We start from the raw sequence: 18,727 nt of genomic DNA, 5'->3' as shown, positions 1-18,727 counted from the left end.
TTGACATAAATGGTTACTATAGCATAATAAACATGCGCCGAGTCGAATAATGCGTTCTGCGCATGTCAATTGTGCTATAGTAACCAGTTTTATCGAAAAATAAAAAGGTCGAAAATTTGCCTTTTTTTAAAAAAAATCCTTGTACTATAGTACACGGAAATTTTCGAAAAATGACCGATTTTCGACCCTTTTATTTTGTGATATAAATGGTTACTATAGCATAATAAACATACGCAGAGTCGAATAATGGGTTCTGCGTATGTCAATTGTGCTATAGTAACCACTGTTGACATAAATGGTTACTATAGCATAATAAACATGCGCAGAGTCGAATAATGCGTTCTGCGCATGTCAATTGTGCTATAGTAACCAGTTTTATCGATAAATAAAAAGTTCGAAAATTGGCCCTTTTTTGAAAAAATCCCTGTACAGGGAAATTTACGAAAAATGACCGATTTTCGACCCTTTATTTTTTATATAAATGGTTACTATAGCATAATAAACATGCGCAGAGACGAATAATTGGTTCTGCGCATTTCAATTGTGCTATAGTAACCACTGTTGACATAAATGGTTACTATAGCATAATAAACATGCGAAGAGTCGAATAATGCGTTCTGCGCATGTCAATTGTGCTATAGTAACCAGTTTTATCGATAAATAAAAAGTTCGAAAATTGGCCCTTTTTTGAAAAAATCCCTGTACTATAGTACAGGGAAATTTACGAAAAATGACCGATTTTCGACCCTTTTATTTGTTGATATAAATGGTTACTATAGCATAATAAACATGCGCAGAAACGAATAATTGGTTCTGCGCATTTCGATTGTGCTATAGTAACCACTGTTGACATAAATGGTTACTATAGCATAATAAACATGCGCAGAGTCGAATAATGCGTTCTGCGCATGTCAATTGTGCTATAGTAACCAGTTTTATCGAAAAATAAAAAGCTTGAAAATTGGCTTTTTTTTTAAATAATCCCTGTACTATAGTACAGGGAAATTTTCGAAAAATGACCGATTTTCGACCCTTTTATTTTTTGATATAATTGGTTACTATAGCATAATAAACATGCGCAGAGTCGAATAATGGGTTCTGCACATGTCAATTGTGCTATAGTAACCACTATTGACATAAATGGTTACTATAGCATAATAAACATGCGCCGAGTCGAATAATGCGTTCTGCGCATGTCAATTGTGCTATAGTAACCAGTTTTATCGAAAAATAAAAAGGTCAAAAATTTGCCTTTTTTTAAAAAAAATCCTTGTACTATAGTACACAAAAATTTTCGAAAAATGACCGATTTTCGACCCTTTTATTTTGTGATATAAATGGTTACTATAGCATAATAAACATACGCAGAGTCGAATAATGGGTTCTGCGCATGTCAATTGTGCTATAGTAACCACTGTTGACATAAATGGTTACTATAGCATAATAAACATGCGCAGAGTCGAATAATGCGTTCTGCGCATGTCAATTGTGCTATAGTAACCAGTTTTATCGATAAATAAAAAGTTCGAAAATTGGCCCTTTTTTGAAAAAATCCCTGTACAGGGAAATTTACGAAAAATGACCGATTTTCGACCCTTTATTTTTTTATATAAATGGTTACTATAGCATAATAAACATGCGCAGAGACGAATAATTGGTTCTGCGCATTTCAATTGTGCTATAGTAACCACTGTTGACATAAATGGTTACTATAGCATAATAAACATGCGCAGAGTCGAATAATGCGTTCTGCGCATGTCAATTGTGCTATAGTAACCAGTTTTATCGATAAATAAAAAGTTCGAAAATTGGCCCTTTTTTGAAAAAATCCCTGTACTATAGTACAAGGAAATTTACGAAAAATGACCGATTTTCGACCCTTTTATTTTTTGATATAATTGGTTACTATAGCATACTAAACATGTGCAGAGACGAATAATGGGTTCTGCGCATGTCAATTGTGCTATAGTAACCACTTTTGACATAAATGGTTACTATAGCATAATAAACATGCGCAGAGTCGAATAATGCGTTCTGCGCATGTCAATTGTGCTATAGTAACCACTTTTGACATAAATGGTTACTATAGCATAATATCTATAGTAACCACTTTTGACATAAATAGTTACTATAGCATAATAAACATGGGCAGAGTCAAATAATGGGTTCTGCGCATGTCAATTGTGCTATAGTAACCACTTTTGACATACATGGTTACTATAGCATAATAAACATGCGCAGAGTCGAATAATGGGTTACTCTTACTATAGTACAGGGATTTTTTTCCAAAAAATGGCCAAAATACGCACTTTTTAAAATACTGTTATTATGCAATAATATTGCTATATATGCGCATATATTTTACAACGATCAACAATCTATTTTTATTAAAAATAAATCATACATTTTGTATCACAAATACAGACTTAAAGAATTAAATAAATATATTACACAATACCGCATAATTATTTTCTTCAATAATTAACTATAATTATATTGTTTTACAAACTTATAATAATAATTATTGCAACTAAATCATCACTATTGGCATTTTAATAAACCATATATCAAGACAACTAAGCATACAATACTAGGCTATTCATAAATATATAAACATAACCTAGCAATCATAAACTGCACTAAAGCTTGGTTCCCACTAGATACGCAACGTAACGCAACCTACGCAACGTAAGAAAATGCCCTTCCAATAATTGTGTTTGCCCCCGCCTGCGTGAAATCAAACCTGCGATTTTTGTAGCATTGTTGCGTCGTCGGTTCCCACTTATGATTACGCAATACAACACTTTGCGTCGTCGCTGCCTTGCGTTCTAGTGGGAACCACGCTTAAATATTCGTTATGCGAACGTTTACGAACAATCTAGAGACTATGAAGAGTGTTGTACGAGTCCAACTCCAACCTGTTGATTGTTGCCTGACTCTAATAATAACTTTCTTTCTTTATTATATTTCTCACTCACATGTCAGTATTTTCACGTGTATTTACAACCATTTTGATTCTTAAGACTTAGAAATCGAACTAAACAATGGCACCAATGAAATATACTTTCAAATTGAATATGACATAATTCTATTCAATTTAATCTAATTGTAATACACCAATACATTATAATAGTATTTTAAAGACTATAATTATACATCATGACGAGTTGTACTTACGCTTTACTAATAATCGGTTCCAATCAAATTACTATATTTTAATTGAAACTATCATTATCCAAGTGTGTTCTCATTAGTCGTCACTCGTCGGCTGTTCTTAATTTAGTCTTTGCTCAATTACAAATATAAGTTTACAGTTGTCATACGTGAATAAACGATGTATTACCTAGCCTTATTCTAACTGTCAATGTTAATATTGTGTACAAACATTACCTTTATTTAGCAACACTGAACAGATATAACAAAATATATTTATATGTATATTTTACTTAGGCGGGTTGGATTAATGTACAGTTTTAGGTGTCAAACGTAACAGATGTCTTTGTCTTGTGATTTGAAAGTTTTATTGTAAGGTTTTTTTCAATGTCTTTTTATGAATGTTTTTAATCTTTTGCTCTAAAAAACTCACTCACTCCTTTGGTTAGATTTGTTTCTCTTCGAATCACGACATACATTGTCTGTAATCTTTCCTTCTGATTTCTGTATTTATATTGCAAAGCTAAACAATTTACACTCTGTAACAGGTAAACGGATTTCCATCCCTTAAAGCTATATTCCCACTTGGACGCAATTGAATTGACCAATCACAAGCGACAATTTGGATTATTCACCCGACGTGATTGGTCAAATTACTTATTTTTTCATTACGTTGCGTTAGAGCCATTATTTAAAATAAAAAATTACCATGTCCAAGGTATAACCATCAAAATATATAGACATCATAACTGCGCTTTATCAATTTCTATCTAGCGTGTATTAATTTACATCAAATAATATTTTTTTAGGATAAATTTGATATTAATCGAATTTCATATTATTGGTTAGATGTACTTAAGATAGAAAGTATTAAAGCTTTGATTGCTTATCGAGATACACTGTCTCAAAAGGTAGGTTTGATATACGCCTATTGGCACTGGTGGGAGAAAGAGACGATTAGCGCGAGTGTCCAGTGTGCGTCAATTCATAACTGTGGTGTGATCTCTGAATCGTCAGAAAGACTGATAGTCGTAGCATCACTCTCTCTTTCTCCCTTTTCATTATCTTTCTCTTCGTCATCATCATCATCATCGTCGTCGTCGTCATCCTCCACGTCCTCATCAACTTCGTATACGTCATCAATAGCCCTAACCGTACTTGTATCAACCTTGGTTTTGTCTGTTTCCTCGTTGACTTCCTCTACCGTTGATACTCCAGGTAACACAGTAGATTCGCCAGAACTGCGCCTGCGCACAATCCCTAAACTTGAGGCTTGTGATAACTGGGTATGGAACGCTCTTAATACCATGGTCTGACGAACAACTTGACTTAAATGAACCCTTTGTAATAAAACATAACATATTAAATCTTTGGAGGAAAACATTTACGTAACATCATTATGAAATGATTTGACCAATACAACGGACGGTTTAAGAGAAGAAACTTGTCATTGGTCAATATGAATTGAAATATTAATCGTAATTATTTTTGTTTACTTACTTATTTTTATCGCGGATATTGTCTCCTTCGTCCTGGTCGTCTGCTTCAGATTTTATTTCCATTTTCTGTACAATCAACTTCAAGAGATCCAACTGCTTTCCCATCTGCTGTTGCATTTCTTTGATTCTAATGTAAAATAAAACGAGTAAATTAAAGATCAATGATGTGTAATGTGCATAGCCACCATTTAAGATATGGTATGTTTTTATTTCTAAATTGCTTTGAACTAGAAAGAACACAACACAATGTTTTACGTACGCACAACGCAAGTACTTTGACCAATCTGAACTGGCACTTGTGATTGGTTGATAACTGGCACTGCGCGTACGTCATTAGTTTGCATTATAGTGAGACAAACTTTTAAGGTGATTTTAGAAAAGAAAGAAATAGTGAAATGTAGTAGTATGAACAGGCTACCTTCGTTTCTGTTTAAGTTGTTCTTTATGTACGAGATCGAAAACCGGATCCGTCGTCGCTTCCGTTATCCTTTCCATTTGAGTGCTGTCATCATCCATCCCTGCCGTCGCCCGAATTTTCTTCCAAATCTAACAATAACAAATATTCAACACATTACCACTATTTTACTACATGGTTAATCAGGTCCAAAAGTACAAATACTTTACTTTCTTCATTTTGTTTGGAAACTATGACGATCGACAATAATCGACTTTAAGCAATGATTTTGTCAAATAATTATCCTAAAATTGTATTTGTATTATTTTGTTAAATCTAATCAAAACACATATTTAAGAATAATAATAATTAAACACAATGTAACAAACTGTGATTTTCAAGAAGGTAAGGCAATGAAAGAAGAACATAGTAAAAAAGCAGGTAAATATTAGATATACAAAAATTGATCACTATAAAAAATGTACGATTGTCATACCTTGAAGAGGAACAGTTTTGAACAATTAGGGTATACGGTGTACTCAGTCCTATCGACGTATTTAATGGCTTTTTGCGGTAACTTCTGTTCTAAGTCAGTGTGGAGATCAACCTGCATTGCAAGACGCTTTAACTGAGCATTACGCTGTACACCAGCAATATCACCAACCGCTAAACCAATCTATAATCACACAAAACAAAAAAGGAGAATTGGGCTACAGTTACAACCATTAGCTTGGTTCCCACTAGCGACGCAACGCAAGGACGCAGCGCAAGGACGCAACGCAACTAATTTGACCAATCACAAGCGATGGACTATTCAAACTTATTGCAGTTAATAGGCCTAATTGTTCTTATGTTAGAATTAACACGTAATTTGTAATGAAAATAAGAACGTTAAAATTAAGGATATTTACAATAATACATATGAGTTCATTCTTACCAGTAAGTTCATAAGAAGAATAGGCATTAGTAATATCAACATGACAATGAAGAAGAACGAGAGGCCTTGAAAGTGCATTGTCTCATCTCTGCCATCGGTCGCTGGATCTACATACGAATTGATGTAATCCATCTCTCCTAATGTCATCACAACAACATGCATCAGAGACAAACCTATCGTCGAATGAGCGTGGTTTTCCTAAAAGAAATATTGTATCAATACAGGTTAAAATAAGTAGGTTTATCATAAGCTTAGCTAGTGGCAGTTACAATTGGAAGCTGCTCTCTCTGCATCATTTTACAAGGGCCTACAGAAATCATTAAAAACCCTATTGATATTCTTATATTGAGATTATTGCTCGAATAAATTTACAAACCTTAAAATAGGTAAAGTTTAATCATGTAAACGTATGTATAAAAGTATACACGCATAAAAAATTGTAAATAATTAAAATATTACAACAAGAATGTATCAACACTATCACATAAGATGGTGGTTTATGTGGAAAATAAATAGGAATTGAAAATAAGAATTTTGTCACGATTATATTTTTGCTTAGTAAACCATATTACCAAGATTAATATTTCAAATAATGGTAAGTAATAGTGTTACTAAATCGGTAATGCATTTTGGTTGTACATAGGAACCTTACCTCTTGTGATAAAAGTATATACAGAGCGAGGCTAAAGGCTATGATGAGTATTGAAAAGACGAGTAAGACTTGTATCAAGGTTTTTAATATCTCCAGAAACATCACTACGTAAATGCCAAATATATCAAATCTGAAAACAAATAACACATTATTTGAATACAAACACATATTTGAAAAAGTGAACTTTCAATTCAAACAATTTGTAGGAGAAAGGCCCTATTTAGAAACTAGATGTTCACTAAAATACAAACCACTACAAATGCTAAACATATTATTAGTATAAGCAAGTAAAATTTGAAAGGCGAGTAGGCCTAAACTCAAATTATAAAACCTTCGTAATAAGTACACTATAATAATTACACAAATTTCTTCAGTTGTCATAAGATAAATGCTTACTGACTATCGTTTTCATGACTTGCTATAGTCAGTTAGAATCTATCTAGTGACATCTGTAAAATCGGGTGTATATTGATAAAAGTAAATCATTACCTTTGGAGATATAACAGAAAATTGAACCATGCCAGAAATATTGCAATGGCGCCACACGACCACTGGTAGTGAGTTGAGTAACCGCCTAAAAACGGCGCCACAAACAGCATCGAACTGATGTACAAAATCCACTCTACAGCGTTTGTTACCTCCCTGAAGTATTTATCTCTCTAAAATAAATCAATTTTATTCAATGATTCATTAATTAGATTTAAATAACTTCTCAACATATTCTTACGTATGAATTGATTAGAATTTTGAAAAACAAAGTCATAATTTTACTTCAACTTACAGTAACTCCAAAAGTTTAGGAGCTTATTTCCATTGGGGTCTTACAAACATTTTTTACTAGTATTAACCTTTATTAATGATAGAGATTTATTTAGTATGCACCATGTTTTTGTTATATTTAGCAACCCTTACCTGGTAAGACATTTGGACGATTTCTTTAAACATATTGAGTGCGGAAAACATCGTTATAACCCAACAACCGACGATGCTAAAATTTGTAAACTGAAAAGAAATAATTTTAATATTAACAGTCATATTTCATTAAATTTTATTTCACTTTACTAATAACATAAGTATGTTATTGTTGATATTAAAATGTTTACAGAAATCATAACGTCGATTTCAAAGAGCGTATCGAATGGTAGATACTTAAATAAATGGAACAGATTGAAAATAAACAAATAAGTAAGGAACCATCCAATCTAATCTTATTTAATTAACAGTCACAAAACATTAAAGAACAATGTTCTGTAACTACAGTAGTTCGTATGCAACTACAGTAGTTTGTATGCAACTACAGTAGTTTGTATGCAACTACACTAGTTTGTATGCAACTACAGTAGTTTGTATGCAACTACAGTAGTTAGTATGCAACTTGAAATTGATTACATATCAAGAAACAAACTAACCTCAGAGGGTGGTGGGTGTTTGTACTCATAATGTGATCCATCTGTGTGGTTCTTACGAGGAAGTACTTCTATGATTACGAATGACGTCAGGAACATTAAAAATATGGAATAGATGAAAATGTTCAGCATATAAACTGGTCTACCGTAAGCTGACCTGTAAGAAAAATAGCAATTATACACAGCAATAATATATATAACAAGAAATATTTCTTACAAAAAACGCCGCTCGTTGATGACAGTTTTCAAGATTGTCCCCTACATATTTTTTTTTCAAATAACAATTAATACAAGTATACGTATATACGCTGCAGAAACTTTTCTATCAATCTTGGTACGCCATTGACGTTACGTCATTGATAACTTCGAAATCTTCATTAGTGACAGAGGAAACATAGTAAGCGTACGTACCATTTCATCGACAAGTAGTGAAGACATACGGGATGTGACAAGCAGTTGATTCGGTTGAATTGTACCATTTTCTATGTTATAAACAAACATTAGTTATCCTTTTAGTAATATAATTCATTTTGTTTATATCTATAGTATATTTTTTTTTTACGTTACTGTTTATGGATTTACTATCTGAAATAATAGAAATGAATGAATACTGAGCATTTACTAATAGAAATCGCTCTTAAATTGCACTAAAGGGTGTCTACACTATCAAATATTTTTGTGACAAAAAAATGTGATGTGCCCTTATATGGACATGATAATGTCATATAACTACGATATTTATACATATCACTACCATATTTGGAACATCACAATGTTTGATAGTGTAGACAGACCTTAACAGACGTGCCACCTGCACTGTTTATCAATGGTACAATGGTAAACCGAAATATACCATAATATAATACATATCTAACGTATTTTTGAATAATATTTTTATCAAATTTCCATCTTAGAAAATTGCAAAGGTAATGTTTATGTAATTCAAAAGTATAACAATGTTATTCAAAAATAAAAATCTTACATAATAATAACACTTACATTTAGCGGCAGTAGTGGCATAAGCTCAATACCTTTCTCTTCGTATGTTTTCCTCACGTATCCGGAACATTTCAGAAACGTGAAATCATATTTATACTAGAATAGGAATATTAAAAAAAATGATTTATTCACAACCCCTCTAGGGACTAAAAGTAAAGGTATATTTGCTATCTTCATTTTCTCAATATTGTTGTAACGCTGGGTTTGGTCAGAGTTGCCATCGTTGTAATTTGGTTAGCTTCCTTTCGTTTTATGCGCGACTATTGCGTGCGCGAGTCATTCTACGCACTCTCATAATCATATGAGCATGCGCAGAATGAATATTAGACTCAATAGCTGCTTGTGAAAAAACCAAATTGATAATATATCTATGATCGAAAACTGAATAAGTATTCTGCACGTCTTACCCAGAAATGTTCAGACTCGGGTTCCAGATCAGACTTGGTGACACATCGATCCAGTAGAACCTATAATAAAGTAACAATGACAAAACGATGATGAAAAATACATAATCAAGCATATATTTCCAAATTGACTAACATTCTTGACAAAATAAATCAACAGGCAATAGCCAATGTAGTCTATATACTAGACGCATTTGTTTTGTATTTTGGAATTGATGACTAAATAAATGTGGAAATGTGGAATATATTTTGGCACATAGGGCGTTTCATACGTATACTACTTAAGCTCGTACACGTATTTTAAGAAAAAATCGACTAAAGTAAAAAAGACAACATCTATAGCATTGTAACTTACTAAACAAACGTCTGGAAGATGCTCAATAAGCCCAAGCGTATATCGACAACAGGAGCCTAGAGCCTCCTTCCATCTAACATAACAAAATAACAACGATGTTATCATTGAATAAATTAGCTATATTATACATGAGGTTATTGTTATTATTTAACAACAGAGCCGCATAAAAATCACATCATACATTTAAATATACATAGGTCATAGGTCACTGAAGAAACATACTGCAAATAATAAGAGCTATATTAAAGATGTATTGTCCCTTGAAACACAAAAAAATGAAGGTCAAAATATTCTAAATTTAAAGTGGCCATATCAAAGTAATATTAAAGCTATTCACTTTAAGTCGAAAATTTAAGCCAAAACAACAAGTTTACGTAATTAACAGGTAAATTAGTTTGATTACATTTCATCTGGAAAATCGTCACGAGCGAAAGTAAACAAAGATTTCAAACCATGAGTACGCATTATGCATATGATAAATTAGGATTGTTTACAACTCGTCACGGTTGAGAAGGTATTTTCACACAGATCATGAGGAAGTTTTATGATTATGCATACAGAGTAGCCAAACAAGTGCGTTGCATTATGGGATATGTTTTGATTGAAAACTTTGACTGGAAGTCAAAGTTATTTTTTTAACAAAAAAACGTCTGTATTTCAGTTAAAATTTTTTTTTGGTGATAGTTAATAACTATTATGATACTTCAAAATGACCCACCTTTTTTCGAAATCTTTTATTTTTTATTTTTTTGGAATTAGTCAAAGGGACAATACATCTTTAAATATTGTACATTGTTTTTCTTTTCTTCACAATTTTTAATAACTTGTATTGTATATATGATTCCTATGTTATTTTTTCTTTCTTTTGTATTGTCTTTGTTCTATAAGTTAATTGTTCTCTTATGATTTGTATTGATGTGACACTTTGTAATTGTTTTTTTGTATTCTCAGAGCAAATATCATTTCTATGTATATTTTATATGCAAATGATAATAAATGTAAGTCATTTTCCACTGATGAATGAATTTATTTCGTTTAATTTGAAATTGATTGTACATTTTTTTATTTCCATGATCAAATTACCAACCGATGTGATTGATTGATAAAAAAATTTACAAATTTAATTATGAAATAATACAATAAAATATACCTGTCGTTTTGTATAATGGCAAGGGCCACATACTTATTCTTGTTCTGTATTGCCATGTCAACTATGTTCAAGTTCTCAATGTTGGCGATTATTTTGGCATCACTGTCTAATAGAAACTTGACCGCACCAGAATGACCGTACTGAGCCGCCAGATGCAATGCGGTGTTCTTCAAAATAGAAGAAAGTTTTTTTTTACTACATTGAATTGAAATTGAAAGTTCTTATACTGGGTGACCTCTTCAGTCAAAGACTGTTCTCCCAGAGGGCCCAGTTATGCTCAGTCGCTGTGATGTAGTAGTACACCGAGATAACCTCCTACTCGTCCAAAAAGGGGTATTATAGACAATTAATTTAAGTTTACTATTATCAAATTGAAAATAGAAAAATAAATTAAAAGTCAATTTATCATTAACACAGTAAATGACTACTACTACTACTACACAAAGACAAAACAGATAAAGTAGTGTTATTTAATACACGAAAAGAACAAAAATAATAACAATTTTAAAAAGCTTGATTCCCACTTGGACGCAACGATGTAGGCGCAACGCAAGTAAGTTGACCAATCACAAGCAATTCAGATGATCCATCACGCCATGATTGGTTATATGTCTTGCGGCGCGCATACGTCACTGCGTTGCGTCTCAGTTGAAACCAAGCTTAATTGTACTATGTTCTACCTCTTCGTCGTCAGCCATGTCCAGTAGATGAGAATGAGTTGCTAACAACACACCCATTGTATTCGTGTATCCTCCCATGGCAGCAAGGTGCAGAGGCGTACGACCGTTGTAGTCCCTAATAGAAGCAAACGATAGTGTACTGTCTAGTACGTATAAATGCAGTTAGCATGAAATGAAAGCGTTTAAGAGATTTTGCAGAAAACGGATAGAGTGATATTGAAGAGTGTTAAGATATAGAGTATAATGATCTAGCTGAGTGTGCGTGGAATAAGCAGAGAAGGACGTAAGCTTTGTAGTAGTTTGTGCAAAATGATACTCAAGCAAAAGACATTAGACATTTATCGTTGAGATTTAGAGGTGGTGCAAGCTTCAATTCCAATTCTTAATATTTGTATTTGTAACAGTAAACGCGTTGATATATACCAAGCAAACAAAAACGCGTTAATATCAAGCAAACAAAAACGCGTTGATACGAAGCAACCAACCTTGAGCAAACAAAATGCGTGTACACCAAGCAAACAAAAACGCGTTAATACCAAGCAACAAAAACGCGTTAATACCAAGCAAAAAAACGCGTTAATACCAAGCAAAAAAACGCGTTCATTGAAATTAACCAATAGTGCTTTAGATTTTCAATTATTAGAAATATCAAATTAGTAAGAATGTTGCTAAAATGTTAGTGTGACGCGTCAGAAACAACGTGTTAATTCTTACTTATGAAGAAGGGCGCCTCTATGCAGTAGAAGTTGGACCACTTTAGCTTGTCCATTCATGGCGGCAATGTGAAGAGCAGTCTTGCCTTCACCGTCTGCTTCGTTAATGATCATTTGTCCATGAGGACTGTCTAACATTCGTCGACATGAGTTGAATCTCCCATATCTATCAAAGAACATCAATTAAAGTTGACGCGTTTAATGAAATCATGACGGATACCTTTTAACAAATTACTACTGTAGGAAGATAAACCACGAACAATAATGTTTGTATCCATACATTAACATGACAAACTTTGTGTGTGCGTGTCATTGGGTGTATTTGTGTCTGCCATCAAATTATCAAAAACAAAAGGATGGTTCAACTGAACTAGGGTAAATTGGGTAGACTGTTAGTGACGTCACGTCAACCAGTAGCAGAAGAGAATACAAAAAAGGATAAATAAGAAAGTCGGTTCGTTATGTATAACAATTACGTGTCATATCAGCTGTAATAAACTGAAAAGTAAAACAAAAACACAGGTATATTTAAACACTCAACGTTTGCCCATTTCGTTTGGCGGTTTACTTTTCGAACGTGACTTTTTTAAAGCAGTTTTACCATAATTGGCGTTACATAGGTAATGATACCAATTTCTATACTCACTTGGCTGCAAAATGTAAAGGTGATTGTTTGTGTTTATCTTTAGAGTTGACGGTTGCTCCAAGTTCGATTAAGCCCATAACAGATTTCATGTTTCCTTCTTTTGTGGCATAGTGCATTGGTGTACATCCATGAGAGTCTTTCATGTTTATCAGTTCTCTCGCTGTTCTATTCTAAAATTACAATAAGATTTATTTATTTACAACAAATAATGAGATTTGTTTATAACAAAATATTGCAATTACATCCCAATAAAATTCAATCCAAGCATTCTAGGCTCGTCAATGAGGTAGTGTGTTTACTATTACAATGTGATTTGCTTACAACAAATATCGTTATTGTTATTATATTATGCAAATAGTAACGACAAATATCGTTATTAGTTTATTATATTGCAAATATGACAATTACGTCCCAATGAAATCCAAGCATTCTAGGCTCGTCAATGAAGTAGTGTGTACTACTATTAAACCCATGGTACTGCGATAGAACCATGAGTTGAACCCAGCTTAGGAAATTGGTAAGCAAGTATGTTACCACCAAGCTCACTGTGCTATTTTATCTATAATGAGGTTCGTATGCATGAAATGGATATTATTTACAATTGTAAAGTAACAAATATTGATTTAAAGAAACTAATACACAGACGTTAAGTGGAATGTGTATTATCATAAGAAACTGGTTCATATTATTATGTTATATCATTTTTTAGATCCGATTGCGCAGGTGTTACGTGACAGCAACAGGACAATCCGAGTGAACGACCGACTGGACAATCATCACGTGCATTATGATTCATTTATAATCTTAATACAATTATTAAAAGGAGAAGGATCGTGATTGAGAATGTAATTAGTTTTTGTTCTTAAACAACCATTCAGTCAAATTAAACGTCTGATCAGCCAATCAGAGATTAGCCTAACATTTGTAACCTCGTAACTAATTAATTTCGTTTCTTAATTTTCTGTAGAAATTGAGAAAGATAAATGTAATGTTATTAGTCTTCGGGTATTTTCCTTTTAACAATTACATTTGATATCAATGTTCAGTAAACAATTAGTTTCTCCTTAAAGCACATTAATGTATTCAAGCTATTTTCTTCATTCAAACTAGGCCTACTCTCACGTTTTAGCTGTAAAAACTTAAACTTATTACTTTGGGCCTATAAAAACTGCACATTAAGATTCTTGGCGGCATGTTATTTAATATTTATTACTATTTGATTCGAATTATTTAATGACACAAATGACGGTAACGTTTAAGAACAATTTCATATTGAAATGTTAACCAAGACTTATTTCATTTTACGGTTGTAGTTATCAACTTTCATAAATGTGCTGTATATGTTTCGGACATGCGCATAAATTCGTGATTAAATTTGAAAATTTTCATTTTTAATTCGTAACAAAAGTTAAATAAAATCTTTACCTTAAATAGTTCTTTTCCAAAGAAAAATGGTCCAGCGCCATTAATTGCTGTAAGATGGAGTATATTCCTGTCTTGACCGTCGACGCAGTTGTAGTCTGCACCACGTGACAACAACAAACGTACTGTACGCCACCCTCCACGTGCTGTTGCTAATAGTAACGGAGTACGATTGTGCGTATCTACCGGGTCAACACTTGCACCCTATAATAATAACAACAATACAGAATTACTTTATTTAATGACAATGGTGGCTCAATGATACCATACGTGGACAGAAAGTTTATCTCAGTTTAAAAAATATTGCAGTACTGTGAAAAAAGGAAAGAAAAAATAAATAAAAGAAAGAAAAACCAGTTTCATCAAGAAATTTCGACTACTTTACGGTATATCGTATACAGATTATTGTTGCCGGTAAATAATGTTATACTATAGATACCAAGTAGTACGTTTCCTATTGACGTGAATAAGTTACCTCATTTATTAAAAGTTTAACAAGCTCTTCGTGATCAAACATGGCGGCTCTGGAATAATAAATGGAGATGATTTAGTTGGATTGCTCAATGATTAATTGTTGATTCTATAACTTTGTATATTTATTTATTTATAATAACAAACAGTATTGGAAACGAAGAGTTCGTTGCAATTATGTATAAAAGTAAGCAGCTCTCGTCTCACTATGACCCAATACATTCAACAGTACATGACAAACTAATGAAAGACAATAAACAAAAATAAAAAAGCAAAGTAAACATTAAATTAAGCCTGTTTCCCAATAAACAAATTTGGTTAATGGTTTATGCGAATTCAACTATTTCCAATTTACTTTTAACCAATCTGTCTACTATCAAACTAGTTTGTCAAAAAAGTGTAATAATAATATGCCCATATGGTAGTGATATGCTTAAATATGGTAGTGATATGACATAATCATGTCCATATATGGGCACATCACGGGGTTTGATAGTGTAGACTTGAGAGCTTAAGCAATGGTTGATATGGGCACATCACGGGGTTTGATAGTGTAGACTTGAGAGCTTAAGCAATGGTTGATATGGGCACATCACGGGGTTTGATAGTGTAGACTTGAGAGCTTAAGCAATGGTTGAATTCAGTTCATTAAAGCTACAAATAAATGGTTGCATTTACTTGTGTAGTGGCGTTTGGTTTTGGTTGTCTTTAATCTCGAGTAGATGCTTTCCTGGTTCTCGTTCAATCATCAGTTTGATAATCTTCAAGCAGCCTAAAGAACACGCAAGATGAATGGCCGTTGAACCATCATCCTAAAATAAAACAAGTTTCATCACAGAGCGATTCGTTCTTTACCAAACATTGATCATGATCGGAATCAGGAAGACGGAAGGGGCAGGTTTTAATAAAGCTCTGTCTATACACTATCAAACTTTTTATGACAAAAAAGTTTGATGTGCCTAAATATGGTAGTGATATGCACAACATGATAGGGATTTGACATCATAATGTCCATATATGGGCACATCACATTTTTGTTGTCACATAAAGTTTGATAGTGTAAACAGAGCCTTATTTTGTTTCGAATATGTTCAGCTGCTAGCTAGTTAGAGTTTTTGTTCTAAAAATTGCCAAATAATGTATGAAAATGTACTTCATGATTATTAGTTTGTGTTAAAGATTACTCTGGTTAATTTTAACTGAAATCAAGCTTTGTGTTTTATTTACAATTATAGTTTGCTATGCGAGTGAGAATTACACCATCTGACGCAATGCAACCTGAAACGCGTTCCTAACGACGTACGTGAAGATTACACCATCTGACGCAATGCAACCTGAGACGCGTTCCTAACGACGTACGTGAAGAATTACACCATCTGACGCAATGCAACCTGAGACGCGTTCGTAACGACGTACGTGAAGATACAATATTGCTGATTCATCTCAAAATAGCTTACTCATTATTATCAACAAGCTATATTTTGAGCTGTTTTGATTATAAAAGATTTGACACCCATTTATTAATTACAATCACATAATGGAAGTGCAGTGGTTTAACGCTCCTTTGAATCCAACATTTCAGCAACTAACAAGATTTTCAAAACAAGCCATGTCGTAAAATCGTTTATGATAGTATTAATTATACATCTAGTCATAAAACAATGTATAGTAACAGTCAATATCTGCTTTCGCGAGTCATGCTTTTAATTAAATTGGCTGACATTTATTCTTTAATTGACTTCGTGAAAGTGCTTCATTACAAGCTCTCAATCAGTGCCAATTCCTATTAGCTTTATCATAAAAGTACACTTGCTTTCATAGTCATTAATCAAGACTTCGTTTCAAACAATTAGAAAACACAAGCTACCTGTTACCGTGTAAACACGAGTTTAGCGGTCTACATCACAGCAACTACTAACAACTCGTGATATTCTACAAGTACTTTGACTCGCGTTCATCTCGAAGGTGTAATAAAATATATATTGTGTGTTTACATTGCAATGAATAACTTGATATTAAGAAATGTATGATCATCATTATCTAATAATACATCTGACGCTGTATGAGATTAAGAGACAGCAGATAAATAATTGCGCCGCTAATTTCATTTAAACTTCAATAGATGAGTAAACACCAGGAAGATATTTATCATCTGACGGTTAAATAACGACATAGGCCTATTAACAACACAAATGATCATCTGACGGTTAAATAACGACATAGGCCTATTAACAACACAAATGATCATCTGACGGTTAAATATAACGACATAGGCCTATTAACAACACAAATGATCATCTGACGGTTAAATAACGACATAGGCCTATTAACAACACAAATGATTACATTGAAACTTAATTCAATACTGTACTTAGTTTAACAACGATCACTATTTACATTTACATTATTTATCGGTAATAATTTTGTTAAAACATTGTCACGCATATATTGTATTTTGTTTTCTGTATAAGCTCAATATGACGTTTTATCTTATTTATTACACTCTAGCCTGCGGAGTCCTTATTTACATTGGTGGTTATTGACAATGAAAACATAATGGAATTATATCTTCTAGGATGACCAACTTAAATTATATCCTCTAGCTAGGATGACCAACTTAAAAGCAAAAACAAGATATCGTGCGGCACTCTTTAACCAATGTATGTATGAAATTCAATAATTCTAAATAACAGAGAAAAAAAACCTGAGAACTAGATTTTAAACTTTCTAACGTGTTTCTTTAAGTGTTGTTCGTGTAGCCTAAAGCACTATGTATAAAAACAACTAGTAAAGTGTTTACATGTCGACATCACGAGTTCAAAAGCTAATTAAACAGGCACATAATTAAACAAATGTGACATGGTAATGAAGCTTAAGTGGCCATCTTCACCAGCCTTGTATTCTTAACTGTTAATATTATAATCAAAGTAAACTTGCTGTTCAAACTTAATTATGTTGTTTTTCAATGCGATATTGAAAAACATGTTGTTCTTAAAAATCACCTAACTGATTTCTGGCTATGAAAAATAATAGTATAATTATAAAATATAAAAAAACACCATTGTAGCAAATTAACTAGTCTGTCTATCTACTAATAGCTTCTATATTATGCTGTAACACAATACAGACCCGATAATCATGCCATTTACTCTATTTAAGTCTTTTTTAATTCCGAATTGTTTTAGAAATGCCCGAACACATTTTGGAAATTATCGGCTATTTTACAAGTAGCAGAGTGATCAAAATACTATAAGCTTGTCTACGTATTATAAAATACCTATTTTATAGAATACATACTGCCTACAAAGGCCCTTACAACCTTACCTGTTTTACGTCCAATGCCACCCCAAAATCTAAGCAGAGTTTGACTGCATTGATGTCCCCACCGTTCACTGCGCAGTGTAATGCTGAATTCTGCTCTCGGTCCAACAGAGATAACATGCTTTTTCTGGTACATCCAAACTTCTCACCTGTGAGACACAATCCAGTCACATAGTTATATTATATTATAATAATTCCAACTTTCTTTATAAATCAAGACAACGATTCAACATTCTTACAATTGTTTAATGAAGTTCTACTTATTGGATAAACATAATCAGAACAATACTTATATTGTAGGCTTATACAATATATACATGCTTGCAACGACGCCTCAAACATACTTATTTTCAAGTCTCAGATTTAATTTGCAAACAACACGTAACGTAATGTTGAGGTAAACGAGGATTAATTTTACATAGAAAACAAGAATCGTTTTTTATTAACAGAAATAACAATTACAGTAGTAGGCTACACAATCTATCAAAGTAATATTTTATTTGGACTCGGTGATAATTTATGTCG

The 18,727-nt window shown here is 32.7% G+C and overlaps 1 protein-coding gene across 2 annotated transcripts in view; it reads right to left on the bottom strand.

The window, feature by feature from the left end:
* Positions 1-2,443: 2,443 nt before the first annotated feature.
* Positions 2,444-18,727, bottom strand: part of LOC140062716 (transient receptor potential cation channel subfamily A member 1-like) — a 36,458-nt gene continuing 20,174 nt past the window's right edge. For both annotated transcript variants that reach the window (XM_072109033.1, XM_072109035.1), the window contains exons 6-26: positions 18,206-18,351; positions 15,560-15,693; positions 14,886-14,934; positions 14,414-14,614; positions 12,989-13,158; positions 12,344-12,508; positions 11,630-11,744; positions 10,950-11,116; positions 9,800-9,872; positions 9,448-9,507; positions 9,041-9,136; positions 8,453-8,523; positions 8,045-8,198; positions 7,548-7,637; positions 7,125-7,294; positions 6,636-6,765; positions 5,984-6,181; positions 5,543-5,722; positions 5,071-5,198; positions 4,654-4,779; positions 2,444-4,493 (exon numbers count right to left, since the gene is read on the bottom strand). In XM_072109033.1, the coding sequence (XP_071965134.1) occupies positions 4,139-4,493; positions 4,654-4,779; positions 5,071-5,198; positions 5,543-5,722; positions 5,984-6,181; positions 6,636-6,765; positions 7,125-7,294; positions 7,548-7,637; positions 8,045-8,198; positions 8,453-8,523; positions 9,041-9,136; positions 9,448-9,507; positions 9,800-9,872; positions 10,950-11,116; positions 11,630-11,744; positions 12,344-12,508; positions 12,989-13,158; positions 14,414-14,614; positions 14,886-14,934; positions 15,560-15,693; positions 18,206-18,351 (2,978 nt within the window). In that variant the 3' untranslated portion in view covers positions 2,444-4,138. The remainder of the gene's footprint in view (positions 4,494-4,653; positions 4,780-5,070; positions 5,199-5,542; positions 5,723-5,983; positions 6,182-6,635; positions 6,766-7,124; positions 7,295-7,547; positions 7,638-8,044; positions 8,199-8,452; positions 8,524-9,040; positions 9,137-9,447; positions 9,508-9,799; positions 9,873-10,949; positions 11,117-11,629; positions 11,745-12,343; positions 12,509-12,988; positions 13,159-14,413; positions 14,615-14,885; positions 14,935-15,559; positions 15,694-18,205; positions 18,352-18,727) is intronic.

The sequence above is a fragment of the Antedon mediterranea genome, chromosome 11, assembly GCF_964355755.1.
Source record: "Antedon mediterranea chromosome 11, ecAntMedi1.1, whole genome shotgun sequence".
Lineage (NCBI taxonomy): Eukaryota > Metazoa > Echinodermata > Crinoidea > Comatulida > Antedonidae > Antedon > Antedon mediterranea.
This window is presented reverse-complemented; position numbering and strand designations above follow the sequence as displayed.